The sequence below is a fragment of the Rattus norvegicus genome, chromosome 10, assembly GCF_036323735.1.
Source record: "Rattus norvegicus strain BN/NHsdMcwi chromosome 10, GRCr8, whole genome shotgun sequence".
Taxonomy (NCBI): Eukaryota; Metazoa; Chordata; class Mammalia; order Rodentia; family Muridae; genus Rattus; species Rattus norvegicus.
In genome coordinates, this window is record NC_086028.1 from 60406532 (window position 1) to 60427215 (window position 20684).

The 20684-nt window shown below is 41.5% G+C and overlaps 1 protein-coding gene across 3 annotated transcripts in view; it reads left to right on the forward strand.

Moving 5' to 3' along the window:
• Nucleotides 1-20684, forward strand: part of Smg6 (SMG6 nonsense mediated mRNA decay factor) — a 228111-nt gene that overhangs the window by 121904 nt on the left and 85523 nt on the right. For all 3 annotated transcript variants that reach the window (NM_001105808.1, XM_039085511.2, XM_039085509.2), the window contains one exon: nt 2774-2975. In NM_001105808.1, the coding sequence (NP_001099278.1) occupies nt 2774-2975 (202 nt within the window). The remainder of the gene's footprint in view (nt 1-2773; nt 2976-20684) is intronic.

Genomic DNA, 20684 nt, shown 5'->3' on the forward strand with positions numbered 1-20684 from the left:
TATATCTCCTTGATTCAGTCTAGCTTGACCCTTGGACTGCTTTTATTTATATTTCTGACTTGGGAACTCAGGGCACTTCCTATGTCTTTTGGCCCCAGCTCCTGTCTTACAAAATCAACAGGGTAAGACCTCTAGTCTACCTTATCACTGCAGTATGTCATAAGGGTTTGGCACAAGGTGGGTGGTAATGGGCAAAAGACAGAGGTGGGTAGGAGTCCCTAGTGATGATCAGCAGTCTCTGGGAGGAGTCAGTTTGGTTTATCTGAGCCTTAGGGGACAGGAGAGCATGGTAATGAGAACCACATGGTACCACATATTTCTTCTTCTTGGATCCAAGATGGTAAGGGTGGGAGGATGAGAGGGATGTGGGGCCTCCCACTGAGGAAACTGTGGGTGATTTTCTGCCGCCTTTCTCTGGCTGGGGATACTGCTGCCCACACCCTCATCTCTAACTATGTCCTCAAGCAGCCTTGACCTGTTTAGCACCAACCATGACCTCCAAGCCAAGAATTCAGATGGGAGACTTTTCACCTTCTTCCTTCTCACTGGCGTTTTTCCTGTTTATTTTCCAAATTGCTGCTCTGCAGCCAAGCAGTGCCTGTTGGCCAAAGCTCACCACTCTGTGGGATCAGACTCAGGCAGTGGGCTCAAGTGGCCAGCAGGGCACTGGGGGAGGAAGCAGGGAACTGGAAGAGCCTCCCTGTGTCTCCCATGGGCAGCACTAACCTCAGAGGCAGCCCCGAGCAGCCCTATCACATCCGGTGCTTGTCTCTGCAGCCGGACCGGAGGATAAACTATCAGAGCTGTGGGGCAGTGCATCATTCCTCTTATTATTTTCTTCTCTGCAGATGGGGTCGTGGAAAGTTCAGTTCCTTTTAACCCTCAAAGCTCTGTTTATTCTACAGCTGGTAGCCTGAGTGCCGCGTTTCCCATTACATCACAGAGGAGCCCAGGCAGATTTCTGCACAGAAACGTGTTGCAACTGTTTATTTTCTTCCATATTTAAACATTTCTGACAGCCAAACTCAGCTGAGCCAAAAGATGGAGCTTTGTGAATGAGTCTGCTTGTCGGTGTCTATGCAGAGGGCTTTAGAAAACCCGCATCCCTCCGGTGATTCTTCCCAAACGTGTTCTTGCTAGGCAAAGCTTGGGAAGTGACTTGGTTCTGCAATACATGTGTGTTGATTATGTGCCGTCGTGTGATTAATGGGACTATGTTCCGCCTGGTTCCCAGGACGCTCTTGAAAACAAGATGTTTCATTTCATTGCCTTTTCCTAGTGTAGTGATTTCAGTAAATAAACCACCTCAGCCTCCTTCCACCTGGAGCTGGTGAGGGAGTCCCCATCCCTCTCCCTAGTCTACATTCTCCCCCAGCTTCCCTCTCAGTGGTGATTGCTGGAATGTATTCTTTCCTGTCGTCTTGGAATGGGAGTTGAGGGTTGAATGGTTTAGATCTCTCCCTACCTTGTAGGCTCATGGACATACCCCTGAGAGATTTCAGGGGACTCTTATAGCTTCTTAGCATAGTGCCTCTTCGTACTCTGACTCTCCTGTGGAGTTGTTGTTTTGTTTTGTTTTGTTTCTTATAACATTCATAACATCAGCATCTAGAGGGTAGGTACCTCCTATTCCAGTCTCCTGGGTTAGAAGCTTTTCTAGAGGAGAAAGTCAAGTCTGTAAACTTGGCAGGCATTATATACAGCTACAATTGGGGTTTACCTAGACAGGCAAACTTTAGGAGATAGTTAGAATCCACCAAACAATCTTAGTCACAGTAGGTGATGGCATGAACTAGATGAACCTTCTTTCTATAATTCTACCTTGGAGTTTTAAGTAGAGAGAAATAGATCTTGCAGTTTTAGTGTTTCTTCTCAGGTTCAATCAGAACCTGGTGATGTGGGGACTGGAGTGACCAAGCATCCTAATTTGTGTCAGACTAGGGGACCTAAGAGATATGAAAATTTTAGTGGTTAAACTTGGACAGTCCCAGGGTGGTTAGTCATCCTGTATCTAATGTACAAGAGAGAGAAGGAAGAAGGCATGGGACAGCCAAGATAGCAGTGCAGTGAGCAAGAAGCTTCCCCTTCCAGAGATGACCGTGGCAGGACAGGAAGGGGGTTTCTTGGACATGTGTTCATTTTACTGCTTCCATATAGAGAATCAACTTATAAAGTATTTCTAAGAGGGAAACCTATGTGACTACACAATATGACTGCTCCCTGTGTGGCTATAGGTGAAGGAGAGAGGCTAGTGCCTGCCCAGTTTCTGTCTGTGGCATATACTTGACTATGCAAGAGCAGGGACTTGTGAGAGCTGCCTTAGGCACTGGGTATCTAGACTGTTTAAAGTGTCTCATCACACTGTCTGTAAAGGTGACAGACCTGAGGGCTGGGGATTTGGCTCAGTGGTAGAGCGCTTACCTAGGAAGCGCAAGGCCCTGGGTTCGGTCCCCAGCTCTGAAAAAAAGAACCAAAAAAAAAAAAAAAAAAGGTGACAGACCTGCATTAGACAACTGGTTCTCAAAATTCTTTTTCCTCCTCTCTGGATTAAAAGACCCCTGATCAATTTCACCTTTACATAGAGCACTACACACACTTCAGATGGTGGCTATGAGCACAACTTCATATTGCATTTTTTGATAATATTTCTTGGCAGCTGCCAGCCAGCCCTTACAGCTTTTGTTGCAAGTACCTTTCTATTCCCAAAGCACAAAAAAACACTTTCACCAATCTCTTTAGAGCCCTTCTTCTTTTCTCATCTTGTTTCTTACAGGGTTGCTGTGGATGTATGGTCAACACTTGCTGATTTCTGTAACATACTGACTGCAGTGAATCAGTCTGAGGTGCCACTGTACAAGGACCCAGATGATGACCTCACCCTGCTTATCCTGGAAGAGGATCGGCTTCTCTCTGGCTTTGTCCCCTTGCTGGCTGCCCCTCAGGACCCCTGCTACGTGGAGAAAACCTCGGATAAGGTCAGCTGCAGGCCAAATATCCCTTCCCATTTACCCATTCTCTTAATTCTCCAGGCTTTATTCTTGGGAAGTTTTCTGTACAAACGGAACATGATTAAGTCATTGAGAAGGGTGTTAAGGGAAAATATCGACCTTTTAGCCGCTGACATCCAGTTCTGTGTCTTGAAAAAAATCTTTCTCAACTTCCTTTGGGGGGTGTCTCCCCATGCCTGTGCCTGTGTGTGTGTGTGTGTGTGTGTGTGTGTGTGTGTGTGTGTGTGTGTGTGTGAGAGAGAGAGAGACAGAGACAGAGACAGAGAGACAGAGACAGAGAGAGAGACAGAGAGACAGAGAGGGAGGAGGAGACAGGGAGAGCAGAGCTCCTGGCATGTTGTATATACGATCATTTCCTCACTTGTTTAAATAGTGCAGCTTGTGTTGGCAGTGCTCTTACTCAGCTCCAAATGGTTTGCATCATGCTTAAAGCACCCTCCTTCCTTCCCTCTCCCTCCTTCCCCAGCCACAGAACTCTGCACTAGGAAAACAGCCAGGTCTTTTTCTCTTCTCTAAGGAGGAGAGTGATAAATAGGTGACTAGAGAGAAGCAGACACCATGTGTTAACTTACAAAAAAAGCTTTTAGGAATATGAAGCATTCCTCACTGCCTGGTTTCTATTTTCCTTCCTCTAAGGACTGTTATAACTTGACTTTTTTCTTGTCTGTTTATAGAAAACAAAGGCCATTCCCTGTTGCCCTGGTGGGGACTGTGGAGCTTCTAGCTTAACAATTGGGTCTTCAGCCAATGGAGAGTAGGGCATACTAGGTTGTTCCACCACACTCGTGGGGAATTAGCAAGTCCTGTGCTAAGGCATTCTTCATAGAGTCTGTGACATAGTACTCCCTAGGGGAGAGGCCTTTGGGGAGTAATCCATGAGTGGCTTCTCAGGAGGAAGTTTTTTTTTGTTTTGTTTTATCTTTTAGATGAATGTTATTTTATTTTTAGCTTTTGGTTTTTTGAGAAAGTGTCTCACATATAGCGCAGGCTGACCCCAGAATGCCTGTGTAGCAGAGGCTGGCCTTAAACTGCTGGTGTCCTCCTGTCTCAATCTCCCAAGTGCTATAAGATAAGATATGTGTCGATGCAAAAAGGAGGAAGAAGTCTTCAATTAAGGTAAAATGCATAATAGACAAAGAACTGATTTTTGTTAAGTCAGTAAACTGACCTTCAGGGTTGGGATCTGATTCAAGGATGGAGTACTTGCCTAGCCTAGCACCTACATGGCAGCTCACAATTGTCTATAACTCCACTTCCTAGGGATCCAACACCCTCACACACACATATGTGCAGGTAAAACACCAGTGAACACAAAGGTTTGGTTTTTTTTTTTTTAATTTTTTTGAGCCTTGAGTTCAGTTTTCCACACGAAGACAGAAAGTAAAAATTGAATTCTAAACATGACCTATAAATATGGGATTTGTTTGTTTGTTTGTTTGTTTGTTTGTTTGTTTGTTTGTTTTTGAGGCAGTCTCTCACTATACAGCGCTGGCTGGCATAGAATCCAAAGAGATGCTCTGCCTCTGCCTTGTGAGTGCCAGGATTAAACATGTGTGTCACCACACCTGGTCTATAAGAGATGCTATTAATGTGCTGCCCAAGTCTATATTTGTATATTAATATTAACCTAGACATAAACAGTCCTTTAAAAAATATAAAACGGAATGACTGAGGTTGTCTACCAAGCACAAGACCCTAGGTTTGATCCTCAACACCGTAAACAAAAATATAGAGCAAAAAATAAAACCCTGGGATTATATACCTACTATTGTCTCTGTCACATATTTCAGTGTATTCTTTTTTCTTCTTTTTTTTTTTTTTTTTTTTTTTTTTTCGGAGCTGGGGACCGAACCCAGGGCCTTGCACTTGCTAGGCAAGCGCTCTACCACTGAGCTAAATCCCCAACCCCCAGTGTATTCTTATATGGGAATTGTTATGTAGTGCTGGAAATCAGATATGTAATAATTTTTATGATTACTTAGGTTTTTGTTTTGTGTTTTGAGACAGGGTTTCTCTGTGTAGCCTTAGCTGACCTGGAACTGACTTTGTAGACCAGGCTGGCCTCAAACTCAGAGACTCTGCGTCCCAAGTGCTGGAGTTAAAGTTCACCGTTGCCCGACTTATTATGAACAGTGAGTTTATACCTTAGCAGGATTTGAGCATGTATTCCCTGTAGTTAAATTTCTTCTTAAGTAGAGAAATGTTCTAGGGCCTGGGCTTATCTAAAGTCTACATTCGACTTTCCAGTGGCAACTTTTGTCCCTTGATGACTTGAGTGGTGGAAGCAGTAGTAAGGAGTCAAAGTCGTCCTCAGCCATATAGACTAGTTTAAGGTCAACCAGGACAGTAGGAGACCCTGTTTCAAAAATAAAACCAACAAACCCAGAAACTTACCTAGATTGTGCAAGGGCCCAGGGTTCAGTCCTTAAGCACTGAAAATAAAAGAAAATTTGTAAATAAAAATAAAAACCAGAGGCTGGAAAAACGGCTCAGTAGTTAAGAACATTTGCTGCTCTTCCAGGAGACTCAGGTTGATTCCCAGCGTAGTTGCTTACAACCATCACTGACTCTGGTTCTAAGGAATTCTGTGGTTTCTGTGGGTACCTATATACAGACAGGCATGCATCAAAACACTTAGGCACATAAAATGAAAATAAATCTTTGAAAACTCATGCTCTTCAGATTGGTTTAATAACTAATGGTTCTTGGAAGAACCTTTCTTTCCCAAGAGGAGTACTTGTTTTACGCCTTTGCAGAAAAAAAAAAAAAAAGAGCATAAAATTCTGTTGTACTTCTCTGGTCTCAGAAGTGGCCAATAATATGGGTATGAATGATAGGAAGCTGAAGATGGCTAAGAATTGTTTACATATCTGAGGACAGTGTTGAGTTAAAAGAGAAACTAAGTATCAATATCTTGGGTTAGACACCTGATAATCAATCAACCCATCTTTGTGTCTGTCTCTCTGTCTTTCTCTGTCTCTGTCTGTCTCTCTGCCCGCCCTCTCTCTCCTGATATCTGTTGATCACTAGGTAGACTTGATTCCAGAAGATCCTTCTGGGAGATGGCTATCACTTAGTGCAGAACAGGGGCAGAGTCCTAACCAGCTTCAGGGCTTCCATACCCTCATTTTTATCAGCTCATCAGAATGCCCAGCTGTAGTGTTGAATACTAACTCTATGGCCTGGATGGAGAAGAATGAGGTCTTCTGTGCACCCTCACCTTTTGAAAGTGGTCACAAGCTACCCATGTGGCAGTAGCCACTCACTTGAAGTGGTTCCACTTCAAGACTATGAGAGGCATTTCAGAGATGGCATCTCTACATCGCACCTTACCCACTCTTAAATTTGGTCTTCATTCTTCCCTGTCCTGCAATAAATAGCAGCATTGACTTTGGGTTGCTCATTTCAAAATCTTAGAGTTACTGGCTTTTGTTTTTTTCAGACCTTCGTATCTAAACCATAAGCAATTTGTGTCTTCTTTACCTTTAAAATACTTAAAGATTTTTAAAAAGCATCCAGCTAAGATTCCTTTCCACACCTTTATTCCATTCATTGAAGTACCTTCTGTCTATTCCTCTAGTCCCTAGTCTTGTTTCTTGACACAGTAATTATCATGACATGTAATCACAGAGCATCAGTGCTGAGTCTGCTGGTGCTGGCCTGCAATCCTAGCTACTCAAGGTGTTGGAGGCAGGAGTATTACAAATTCAAGACCTTCCTGGGCTACAGGGCAAACTTGGGGCTGACTGGATAACTTAGTGAGACTCCATCTCAAAGTGAAAGAAGCTAGCTTTCCTAATATGCACAAGGCCCTAAACTCAGTCTCTACGAACAAGCTCCCAAGCCCCCAAAATTAATAAAGTCTGCAGGTCATACTAATTTTACTTCTAAACATTATTATAAACTTTTCTACTTGAAGTAAAATGCCAACATTTCAATAATAGGCTTCTGTACCATCTCTGATCTGACAGTACGTTCCCCCTGCTAACTTTCTGATCTCAACTCTTACTGTCCTCCTCATTCCTACTGTGCTCCTGGACACGCTGCATATTGGTCATCCTTGCTGTTCCTCAAGCAGTCTAAGCACTCGTGCCTCAGGGTCTTTGCAGTCACTCCTATCCTAATTTGGAAGCGCCCTGGAACAGAGGGGTGTGTAGCTAGATCACTTCCGTGTCCTTGTCACCTTATTGCAACAGGCTTCCCTGTATAAAATGCTACCTTTTCCTTTGGCTCTAATTTATTGTTTTCCATGGCAAGGAAAAAAAATCAGTCACCTATCATGTATTAGGGCCTGACCTAGATTTTTCTGTCTAGTATTTCCTCTCAATAAACCTATCTAAGCATTTATAAACGAGGGGCCAGGAGCTCAGGAGAGTAATACAGATGATACTAAACTTACATAGGTCATGTCAATGGATTACCCAGAAGATGTGTATTAATGTGCCAAAAAGAATCTTTAGGAACTCCTGACCCTTTAGCAGTCTGATAGACATTTTCTCAGTCCTCCAGTGGCTATTACTAAGAAGTGTAAAATATCTCAAGGACTCAATTGCAGCAACATTAGTGACTTAATTATTAGTTGAGATTAGTCATGTTTGGTTCAACTGTATGCTCAGTCATCGGAAATTCACTGAGCATGTAATTATGTATGTAACCACACAGTGTAGGTGCTCTAAGCATATAGGGTAAATATTCCACTCTGAGGGACCATTTGTGGTATATATAGATGTAAGTGGCCACATAAATTTATTGAAGCCCATAAGATATAAGTAGCTCTTACTGTTTTCTTGAGACTGTAGTATTCCTGTGAATGGATTGCCTTATGAGCACTGATTTGGTATGAACATTCCCAAGTCCTATGGAATTCTAGGTTTATTTTGTTTGTGGTTGTGTTGTTGTTGTTTTGGGTAGGTTGTGAATTATACATTAAAATACAAGTTTAGTGGGCAGAAGAGATGACTCAGTGGTTAATAATTGTTACTCTTGCAGAGGACCTGGGTCCAGATCCCACATGGTGGCTGGCAACCATCTATAACTCCAGATCCTTAATTCCTGGAGATCTGGTACCTTTTGTGGGCACCAGGCCCACAGGTGGTGCACATACAATATATGTAAACAGAACACTCATATACATAAAAATAAATCAATCAAAAAATGAAAACTTTTCAGTCAAATAAGCAGAGTGCATCATGAATGACTTTTATCTTTTATCGTTTAAAATGTGTTGCAGGGATAGCCTTTGCAAACTTTTCAAGCTGGCTTTACTCTTGATCTATTTTACTCTTTTACTATTTTACTCTTGATTTATTTTATGTATGTATGTGTATGGCTGGCACTAGACATACGTGAGTCACTATGGAGGCCAGAAGATGATCCCAAGAGCTGTAGCCATAGGCAGTTGCTAGTTCCCAGACCTGATTACTAGAAACCAAACTTGGGTACTCTTACTTACTAAGCCATCTTGAAGGATTGGTATTCTGCCCGAAATAAAGAAGTTGTGGTAGAAAGTTCAGGTATAGACAAGCATGGTGATGCATTCAGCCAGGAAAAGGGAGAGGGGAAGATAGTGATAAGGCAGGGAGGGACCAATCTAGAAGCAACCACAAGGAAAAATTGAAAATTGACCTTATGTTCAGCGAGCTACTGATAGCCACCTAAACTCAGAGGTTATGTAGCTAACCTCTGCAAACCAAAGCAAAGTACCTAGTAAAGAATTGTGAAATTGTAGTTGGGTATAGTGGCACATGCCTTTAATCCCAGCACTCAGGAGGCAAAGGTAGATGGATCTCTGTGAGTTCGAGTCTAGCCTGGTCTACATAGTGAATTCTTGGACCACCGGAGCTATATAGTGAGATTCTGTCTCAAAAAACAAAACAAAAATAATTTAAAAAAATTAAAACTGTTGTTTCAATATTTGAAGCCCCATTACTGAACCAGGCATAGTATTCTTGGAAAATAGGGAAAAGGAAGATCAGGGCTAGCCTGTGCTACATGAGGTCCTATTGCAAAAAATAAAAACAAACTCCATATTCCGATATATATGGTGTTACATACCTCTGAATCATACCACTCAAAGGATTGAGAGATCAAGGTCAGTACTCTGGAGAGGTGCACACCTTTAATCCTAGCAGTCAAGAGGCAAAGGCAGTCAGTCAAACCTCTGAGTTCAAGGCCAGCCTGGTCTACCAATTGAGTTTCAAGACAGCCAGGACTATACAGGGAAGCCCTGTCTCAGACAAACATCTCTAATGTATACTAGGATTTACCTCAAAATTATCTAGGTGACTGGAGGTAAGTGGGAATATAAAGGGGATGGGGAAGCTAAATATTGATCCTGTTGAATCCATTACAGCATTTTATATGTATATAAAATTTCCATTAAAGCTTTAGAAATAATACCCAGGATCTTAAACATAGTAAGTGCGTGCTTGAGTGCTGGCAATAACCTTCCATGCTGATGTGGAGGTTAGACCACCCTTAGGGTTCAGTTCTCCCCTTCCACATGCAGGTCCTAGAAATTGAACTCAGATTTTTCAGCTTGGGTGACAGGTACCTTTACCTGCTGAGCCACCTTGAAAGCAAATAAATATTGTCACATTATATTGCTCAAGTTAAGGGGCAAGTAATGAAGCCATGATTATTGATAGTAACTGTTTTTCAGTCACTGATTGTGTTCCAGACAGTGTGGTACTAAGCTCCTCACATGTGGGAAGTGAGGAGACGTCATTAGAAAAAAGGTACAGAGTGCATGTTGTGGTTTGAATATAAAAAGCTTAATAGAAATGAATGCAGCCTGTTAGCAGGCCTGAGACAGGAGGGTCAGTTAAGCCCAGAAGTTCAAGGCATGCTTTGAGAACATAGGAAGACCCACACACACACACACTTCAAAATGACAAACAAGTAAACACAAAGTTTCATTGTCTCCTGTAAAATAAATGCATGTAACTGTATAGTTTATATCACAAATGTCATAAATTTTTGTTTAGTTCCTTAGTCGTTTATTTTTTAGGAAGTTACTGATTTCTGTTGTATCCGTGATGTCATATCAAGCAACATTATGTGTATTTTGATGTTTCTTCATTAATTTGTAAGGATAAATTTTCTTTTTGTCTTTTTTTTTTTTTAATTTCTATGAGTACACTGTAGCTGTCTTCAGACACACCAGAAGAGGGCATAAGATCTCATTACAGATGGTTGTGAGCCACCGTGTCAGTGCTGAGAATTGAACTCAGGACCTCTGGAAGAGCAGTTAGTGCTCTTAACCACTGAGCCATCTCTCCAGCCCAAGGATAAACCTTCTGAGTAGAATTGCTAGACTATAGAGATTGTGCCAAATTTTAGGACTTTTCATGTATAAGTCCAATATGAGAGTATCTGTTTTCTAACCTCCTTACAATCCTAAATTTAGCTTTTTGTAACTTTTTGTGAGATGGACAAGAATGACTTCTGCCTCCTATGTGCTGAGACTACAGACGTGCTGCTGTACTCAGCATCTTTGATTAGTCTTATGGAGCTGTTTTGCTTTTATAGAGAGTGAAATGAGAATTTGGGGGATTGTTGAAGGAAAAGGTGTAGTATTTTCTCTATATAGGCAATAAGAAATATTCTCACTGTGGGTGTAGCTCTGTTGGAGAGTGCTTGCCTGGCATGCATAAAGTCCTAGGTTTCATCCCCAGTAACACATAAAACTGGGTGTGGTGGTCTAGGCTTGTAATCCTAGGTGGACGCAGGAGGGTCAGAGGGTCAGTGTTATCCTCAGCTCCAGTTTAAGGCCAGCACTGGGACACATGAATTATTGTCTCAAAAAAGAAATGCTTTGAGAGGGAGAGTGGGGGAAGGAGGGAGGGGAAGAGGGAAAGGGAGGGAAGGGGGAGGAAGGGGGGAGAGAGAGAGAGAGAGAGAGAGAGAGAGAGAGAGAGAGAGAGAGAGAGAGCGCGAGAGCGAGCGAGTGCTAGGTATGGTGGTGGAAGCCTTTAATCCTAGTACTCAGGATGCAGAAGCATGCAGATCTCTTGTCAATCAGGGCTTCGTAGAGAAATTCTGTCTCAAGAAAACAGGAAGGAAAAAAAAAGAAATGGAAGGAAGGAAAAAAGGAAAGAGGGAAGCGAAGAAAGAAAATGTTTAGTTTGTTATGCAATCTAGTTAGTTAAGATCTTTTGTTTTTACCCTTTGAGGTGGTTTCTCTTACACCATTCTATCGGCCATAGGTATCTACAGAAAAATAATTTTAGCCAAATTTTAGAAACAAACTATAATCTATATGTTTCCTTCTCTGTTTTGCCAGTTTGATCCAGTGTCTTTGTTCTGGGTGTAAACTTATATAGTGTTTCGAGAAACCCTCTGGCTTATACCAAAGAAACATTATAAGTTCAAATTTATTTTTGTTTATTTGTTTTGTCTTTTCTCACTATAGATGAGGAACTTTTCGCTGTCCATTTCACAAATGCATTTCTGGAACTGACCTTTGATTTTCTTATGATTTATTTATTTTGTATGGAAGGTGCACATGCCACAGTATACGCATGGAAGTCAGAGGGCATCTGGTAGGTAGGAATCTGTTCTCTCCTACCACCATGTGGGTCCTGAGAATAGAACTCCCATCATGTGGACAGTGGAAGGCGCTGTCCCCCTGAGCTGTCTTGCCGGCCATAACCATTTGATTGTATCAGTCTCTGTGTGTGCCTTTCCATTGCTCTTATCTTTGTGTGCTTTCCTGTCACTTTATGGATGTGTCGTAAGCCTATATATTATCATTGCCTTGATTTACTCCAGTACCTTCAGATTGTATCAGTTATATCAATCTAATTTCTTAGATCCTAGACTCTAGGTTCTTTTTTAGATTTATTTATTCTGTGTGAATGAGTATTTTGGATGCATGTATGTGTATGTGCCTGGTGCTCACAGGGCAGGTATCTTCAGATGCTTTGGAACTAGAATTACAAATGATTGTGAGCCAGGTTGTGGGTGCTAGGAACCTAGGGCTTTTGTGAGAGCCTCCAGCCCTGAAGACTGCTCTTATGTCCATGTCTTTGGTAGGTTATGTATCTAGTTATTCTTTTTTGTTCTAGACTAGTAATTCTCACATGTTAGCATTCATTAAAACCTTATTGACAACTTGTTAAAACACCACATGACTTCACATGAATGTTACTCATTGTGGGGAGGAGTGACTGAAATTGTATTTCTAACACATTCTTAGGCTCTGCTAGTGTTAAAGCTTCTACATGTTGAGAGCAACTGCTTTTAGAGACTTGGTAGCTGGTCAAGTTGTAGCTACAAGGCAACATTTTCAGACCAGGTAACAATAAAGATTCCAGGGATATTTGGAAAACTTACAGAAAGATTATGAGTGGTAGCTACCAATTCTGGCTTTAACTTTCGAATGCAGAAAATATTACCTGAGAACTCACATACCTCACGTCTTGTTGCCAGGTAACTTTCTAAGCTCTAGAAAAAGCAGTTATCCTCAGATTATAATGAACCATCTCTCCTGAATGAAAATGAAGACAGTAGTCTCCTTTCCCATAGGCCTCAGGCACATAGCTATCACTGCATGCTTACATGTATTTCGTGCTGTCCTAAGCTTTACATTAGTTCATTTAGGTTTCCCAGAAGCCCTGGAATAATGGTAAGCCTTAAAACAATGCCCAGGATGGCGTGACTAAGCATGATGGATTCAGACCCTGGCAATCTAAGTGTAATGCATGTGCTTAGAGAAGTGTGGTGGGTGTGTGGTTGGACAAATAGTGACTTGGTGCTTCCAGTCCTTGAGACCTTGACAGTTTTTTACCTCTGGAAGCTTGTTTTCTCACTAGGAGCTTGGGAACCATTAACTTGGTTTGACAGAGTTATCTGATCTTTCAGACTAGTTCTTAAGAACAACACAAAGAAATAAGATTCACATGAACAGAAGAAGTAGGATTGAGTTCCCCTCTGGCTTTCTCTGGGTTGAGTGTCTTCAAATCTTGAAAATTTCTGAGTATTTAGAATATGAGTCTTTGGAGAATAAACTTGTTTGTTTGTTTGTTTGTTTGACACACAAACCATTGAGAATTCTCCAAGAAGTGTTCTTAGGATGATCTATTATCATTTTAGAAGTGTGTTCTAAGGACAAACTTCAAGAGTAGTGGTAGTGTAACATCTAAGGGACAGAAAGCCTGTATAGCGTCCTGGAGTCTCAGGTTCTTCAGACAAGACAGTCAGCAAATAACCAGTAATTACACTTTCAGTTGACTGATCTGGATAGCTGATAGATAAAATCTGAAAGTCAGCTGCATTAGCAGCCTGACCCCATACCCATGAAACCTGCCTACATTCAGTCCTATAAACAAGCAGTCGTTGGTTCTAGACCTAATAAATATGGGTCACAGTTAAAAATAAACTCAAGGCTGAGAAAAGGACTCAGTAACTGTTTGTTCTACAGCAGGAGAACCTGAGTTTGGATACCCAGGTCACAAAGAAAGCTGGACATGGCAGTGTACGTGTTTGTAATCTTCTACGAGGAGTGGGGCAGAGACAGAAAATCCCTGAGGCTTGTTGACTATCCAGTCTAGCCAGTCAGAGACTCTGTCTCAGAAAGATAAAGTGGAGAGCAATTTTGGAAGACACCAAGAACCAACCTTGGCCTCAATGCACACACACGCGCACATTCAGATTGACAAAATTGGTAGCATTCATGGTGTACACTTGTAATCCTAGTATATTTAGGAGGCAGAAGCAGGAGGAGTAGGCAAATTCTGACTTTATTGATAGTTCACACTACAGATTCTCAACTCAGAATGGAGTTATGTCCCAAAAATCCCATCATAAATTGGAAATATTCCAATCCAAATGTACTTGATACACCTAAAAAACTAAAACTGTAAAAATACTAGAGACTGTGTAGTCTGTAGTGTGAACTGTCAATAAAATCATGAGAACATACCAGCATTAATGTGGGAAGTGCTAATCAAAACTAAGATGAGGACCTGCATGATGGCTCAGGTCAAACTTCCTCACTAGGGCCCACATGATGGGTAGAGAGCCTACTCCACAAGTTGTCCTCTGACCTATACATGCAGTTATTTTATTCTTAAAAAGATCAAAACTCTAAATTTGAAATATATTTCTACTGAATATACCTTGATCTCAAACTATTGTAATTTCAAAAAAAATTCTGAATTGAGTCATTGCAAGTTAGGGATTATGTGTATGCTTGCCTGGGAATGACTCAGATCTGCTGGCTCCTTGTAAACACTCTCTGTTGTTCCGTTTTTAGTTGTGTTGTACAAGTTCTTTATATACTTTGAATATAAATACTTGTCAGATAAACCCTGTGAATATTTCAATTCATAATTGTTCTCTCTCTTTGATACTTTGTTTACATAGCTGAAATAGCAAATTTTTTTTTTTTGGTTCTTTTTTTCGGAGCTGGGAACCGAACCCAGGGCCTTGCGCTTCCTAGGCAAGCGCTCTACCACTGAGCTAAATCCCCAACCCCAAATTTTTTGCTCTTAATAAATTCAGTTTTTTAATTTTTCTTTTACAATTTAGTAGCTTTTTGCCTCAGAAATTTTTTCCTTATCCTCAAGGTCATAGAAATTTTCTCTTATCAATTTTAGTGTTACATTTCACTTCTGACTTTGTCTCCCTAAACTAACACACACACTCACTCTCCCACGCCCACCACCCCCGCCCATGAATACACAAGTAGTGGTTATAGAGACAGTTTCTAAGTTCTGGGGTTATAGGCAACCATCACCATCACCAGGTCTAGATAACCTTTGTTTAAAAGTATATCTTTTTTTTTTTTTTTTTTTTTTTTTTGCATCTTGTCATTGATTTAAAATTTTTTGGTTTACCAGGCCGGAGAGATGGCTCAATGGTTAAGAATATTTGCTGTTCTTGCAGAGAATCTGGGTTCCGATCCCAGGACCCACATCAGGGGGCTCACAACTATCTGTAACTTCATCTAGGTATCTATATCTGACACTCTTTTGGTCTCTGTGGTCACCTGCACACATGGTGGACACACACACACACACACACACACACACACACACACATACACACACACACACTACTTTATGGCTTTTTTTCTATTAGAAATATAATTACTGATAGAAGGTTTTTTTTCCTTACTGTACATTTTTAAGATATGATTGTAGGGCTGAAGAGATGGCCCAGCCATTAAAGTCTAAGCTTACCACCAAAAATGTAAAATGTGACTGTATTATCTCATTTCCACTGGCTTTTCCTAAGGAGCTAACCCTCTTTGTAATGTTTTGTTTTGGCTCCTTTGGTTCTCCTCCCTCCCTCCCTCCCTCCTTCCTTCTTTCTTTCTCTTTCTCTCTTCTCTCTCTCTCTCTCTCTCTCTCTCTCTCTCTCTCTCTCTCTCTCTTTCTTTCTTTCTTTCTCTCATGTACCCATGGGTATCCATGAATTGAAGCCAGAGGACAACTCAGGTATTTTCTTTTTTCCCTCCATGAGACAAGGTCTCTTTGTTCACCAGTTAGGCTAAACTAGCTGACCAGCAAGCCCAAGGACCCCCCGCCCCCGTTCTGCCTTCCCAGGGATGGAATTAAAAGCACGTACCACCACACCTAGCATTTTTATATCAGTTCTGGGGATGAAACTCCAGTCCTCATGTTTGCAAAGTAAGCACTCTTACCGACCAAGTTACCGACGAAGCTCTGAAGTTTTTCATTTTAACTTCAGTTTGAGATATATGTATCAGGAGGATTTATTCTCTTGAGATTTTTTTACTGGACCTCTTAGACTGTTTTTCATCAGATTTGGAGCATTTTTCAGATATTCTTTTTTTCTGTGCCACTTCTCCCTGTTTTGGAATTTTGTATGTATATGTTCAGACTTTGGGTGTGGTTCCATGGATTGGTGAGGCTCCTGTTTTCTTTAGTTTTTTGGCTTCAAATTCATTGACTTTTTTTCTGAGCACCCCCTCCCATTGTTATTGTTTCTGTTTATTGGTTTTGTTTTTGTTTTTTTGCTTTTTTTTTTTTTTTTTTAAAGAAAAGTCTCACTATGTAGCCCTGGCTGGCCTGGAACTCACATGTAAACCAGCATCAAGAGGTGGGGATATTCATTAGAATGGATTATAGGCAGTGGTCCAGCTAGTCCCAGTAATGGCTGTCTACCAATGGAAGGTCCAAGAATCCACTAGTTGTTCAGTCCACAAGGCTGAATGTTTCAGCTAACCCTCCAAGAAGTAGGCTTTAAAGAATAAAGGAATAGACTTGTTAGGGAGAGCTGACAGGCAAAGAGAGAGAATATTCTATAGGCTGCCAGCAGATGGTGTGACCCAGGTTAACAGTGGGTCTTCCCAACCCAGGTGTATCTTTCCACTTTAGAAACTCAGATTAAAAGTGAGTCTTCCCGTGTCAAATGACTTAAGAAAAAAGGCCTTCACAGATGTGCTCAGCCATTGGGTTTTAGTTAATTCCAGATGTAGTCACATTGACAACCAAGAATAGCCAGCATACCCAGCTTGGGTTTTTGTTTGGGTTTTGGGGGTTTTTTGGGGGGGGCTGTTTTGTTTGGTTTTGGATTTTTTTTGGGGGGGTTGGTTTTGTTTTTTGAGACAAGCTCTCATTCTGTAGTCCATGTTGGCCTCAGACTCACTATGTAGGTCAGGGTGGCCTCAGACTTAAGGCAATCCCCTTGCCTCAGATTTCCAAATAAATAAATAAATAAAATGTGGGGTGTGTGTGTGTGTGTGTGTAATTTTATAATCTACAATTTTAGGTTTTTATATAGGCAAATGTGTCTGTTTCCTATGTGACCACTTGGGCTTTTAATCATGCTTCTTTCTTTTTTTTTTAAAGATCTATTTATTTCAATGTATTGAGTGCACTGTAGGTGTCTTCAGACACACCAAAAGAGGGCATCAGATCTCATTACAGATGGTTGTGAACCACCATGTGGTTGCTGGGAATTGAACTCAGGACCTCTGGAAGAGCAGTCAGTGCTCTTAACCACTGAGCCATCCCTCCAGCCCAGCATTGCTTCTTTCTTTTTTTTTTTTTTTTTTTTTTTTTTTTTTTGGTTCTTTTTTTCGGAGCTGGGGACCGAACCCAGGGCCTTGCGCTTCCTATGTAAGCGCTCTACCACTGAGCTAAATCCCCAGCCCCCGCATTGCTTCTTTCTGAGTACACCTATTTTTTTGTACTCCTCTTTAATTTGGTTTCAATAAAAAGAAAATTTGTTGGCTGGAGAGATGGCTCAGTGGTTAAGAGCACTGACTGCTCTTCCAGAGGTCCTGAGTTCAAATCCCAGCAACCACATGGTGGCTCACAACCATCTGTAATGGGATCTGATGCCCTCTTCTGGCCTGCAGGCGTACATGCAGACAGAGCACTCATATACCATAAATAAATACATCTTTTTTTAAAAGGTTGATTCACAGTTCTCCATGATACGGTCAGTCTTCTGCCATTTTTAATTGCTGGATAAATTCTAGTATAGTCATCATTTAGAACAAAGGTTTTTAGAGTCTAATGTTTTTGTGGGCTGTAGTGTGTGTGTGTGTGTGTGTGTGTGTGTGTGTGTGTGTGTGTGTTTCCATTATCATTAGTGACAGAAAATATTAATCTTTAACTGCCAAAAACAAAAGTCAAATGTTTTTAACTACCAGTTAACTTAGAAATCATAGATGACATCATCTACAAGCCTTATTTGTAGTGATGCTTATCTAGCAAGACTTTTGTTTTCCGTATGCACTGCCATAACTAAAGAAGAGAAAAAGGAGAAACTGTTCTTAATTCTAGACTGCAAAGGAAAACGTGGTTTGCATGTGTGCAGCAAAAAGCTTTGGAAGGTTGGAATTGCACAATGAATGTAGGTTGAGCAATTGCTTAACAAACCATGGGGGTGGGGGTCTCCTTTAAAAAACTTTTATTACACTTATTTATCTGGTTGGGGAAGGGGCTCTTGCCAAAGCATGATGTGAGAGCCAGAGGACAACTTGCAAGAGTCTTTGCCTCCTTCCACTATGTGGGTTCTAGGGATCACACTCAGGTCAGCAGGGTTGCTGGTGAGCGGCTTTACCCTCAAAGCCATCTCCCTGGCCTGGAATGTCTATTGCTCTTGTGAAATTGGGGAACTCTAATCCTGCCAGAATAGGGGATTTCCTTTTGATTTCTTACATGCCATTTACTTTCACACTTTTTTCCACTGTTTGTCTTTTCGTTCTTTTCTTGAAGTCCTCTTGTGGGTTTTTCTTCCTGAACGTCCGTTAAAGCATCCATGTGTCCACACTTTAGCTCTGACTTGAAATGAACAGAACTTCCCTCGTGGCCTCAGTGTGTGTGCAGCTGCTTCTTACAACTGTGTACCCGACTGCTTCTGAGTGTTTGAAGCTGGGTTACTAAGCAGCCTGCGTTCCCCAATGTTTTAGTACTAGAATTTTGCAGATCTTATAATCAGTGTAGTAAGAGGTTCTGCCTGTTTTGCTTTTAATATTGGTCAACACCTCCTGATGAAGATCAGCTGCAGACTTTACTGGAAAGTAAAGTCAAACCTTGAGCTAGAAATATGGGTAACAACCAGTAAGATGCAGACAGGACTTGTTTCAGCAAAAGGGACTATTCCTGTTTCTCCCTGGGCTGAAGGCTGTTGTTCTGTCACATTTGTGCTTCCTCGGCTTCCGATTCCTCCATTTACCTGCGCTGGGGACACTGGAGTCTGTTCCTCCTCATCTCTGCTCTGTTTCTGAGGAACAAGAGAGGTTGTTGGGACAGGCTGCCAAAAAAGCAGAAGTTAAGTATGTGGATTTCATAGCCGCATATATGAGTGTTTGTGGGGCAGAGAACTTCTAATGAAAAACATTTGTGTTGCATCGAAAACAGAGGGAGGCCTGGTTAGAGTCTGTCTACTCTGTCTGTCAGTCTGTTCCCTCCCAGCACTAGCATTGTTCTCCGGGGAGGCTCAGGCATACTGTGGTTTCTCCTGCTCTTCCCATCCCCTAATCTTGCCAGAGTTTTTGTGTCCTGATGGCCCCATATGTATTTTGGAGCGAGTCTATATTGGTGGTGACTGATGTCTTTGGAGGTACTCAAGCACACATATGGGCATTGGGACCCTTTGTGGGGCTACCCTAAAGAGGGGGAAGGGTCTCCAGCACATACAGTGAGAAAACCATGCTTGACTATACACTCTGGTTTTGGATCCTGCTTTTACTACTAGCAAAGCACAAATCAGTAGAAAGCAAGTCTGCTGTTCAGGCTTGCCATTTCATTTGTAAGTGCTTGAAAGGGATACACCTGGGTGCCCAAGCTTGCATCTGACAGGCTGATGTCTGTCAGATTGTTTGGCAGGATCCCCTTTGGGAAATGCAGAAGAGAAAGTGCTAATTTCCCTGAGGATAGTGTCACTCCAAGATATGAAAAGATGTGTAACTTGAGCTTTCCCAACTTGAACCCCCCCCCCTCACCACCACCCCCAGTTCCTCTGAAATTCACATTTGTTCATCATTGGGTTGGGGGTAGGGAATGAGAACAAATAAAAAAGCAGCAACTTAGCTCACAGTTTTCTGGGTCCCCAAGAAGGTACTGCACCAATGTGGTTTTCACATTTTCAGGGTTTTGGCTGGTGAATAAGATTGAGCAGAAATGCTCCTTCCCCTGATAACAATACATTCAGATGCAGGATCAGGAACATATGGATTAAAACCAGACGGTGGATGATTAATACTTTTGCTTATAGAGGTAGACATGGCAACTTCCTCAATTTAAATGAAAAAGCCCTTTCTCTGCATGTGTATATGAGCAAGGGCTTAGGCTACACGCTTGTTGCCTTAAAGGTGTGTGCTGAGTTTCTACCTTAGTTACAGTTTCCAAGTATTCCTTCCTCTCTCTTGAAGCACCCAAGAGGTGCTTGAAGGGTTATGTTGTGAGACAAAGGTGTGGAGGTCAGCCATGACTGTAGGAGTGGGAATATATTCTCCATCTTGAGCCGTGGCTTTCTCAGCTCTCCCGTAATGACGACTCTAAACACACATCCTTATCCATGCTACTTACTTGGTTCCTTTGGTTGTACACCCTCACTGTAAACAGTATATTTTTCTTTCAAACTATTGAATTGGGGGTACTCACTCCCATCCTTTCATGGGATAATGATGTACATAACTTTGGTTATATTTAGAACCAGGTTTGATGGTACCTACTTGTGATCCTACCACAGCTTCTGCTACATAGTGAGTTTAAGACTAACCTTAACTATGTGAAACCTTGTTGAACAAAAAAAAAATTTTTTTTTGACTAAAAGAAAAAAAAAGACTGTTGTTGCAGATACTTTGTTTCACTTCCTTTAAAAACATGGATTTCTTCAAGTATACATTTAATTATTACTCAGGTGTGTGTTTATTAAACATGTGTCTGAGATTTGTCTTTATTAGGTTCTGTACACATTAACCCATTCAAGGCTAGGCGTCTGACTTCCCTGTGATACCTGCTTACACATACTGTTGTTTGCAGAAGCAGAGACTGCTGCCCAAAAGAAAGGGGAAATGAAGGAGGAGGACCAGACCTGGGCTTAGTATCTTTTTATCTGCGTAGTGTAGGTTGTTTTCTCTCTATAACAATGAAAATTTAGGAGCATAATGTTTCTTTTATTAAATAGAAAGCTGGTTTCTGTTTACTACTGCCTCTACTCTGGTTGCAGCTCTGTTATGCTAGCTATGCA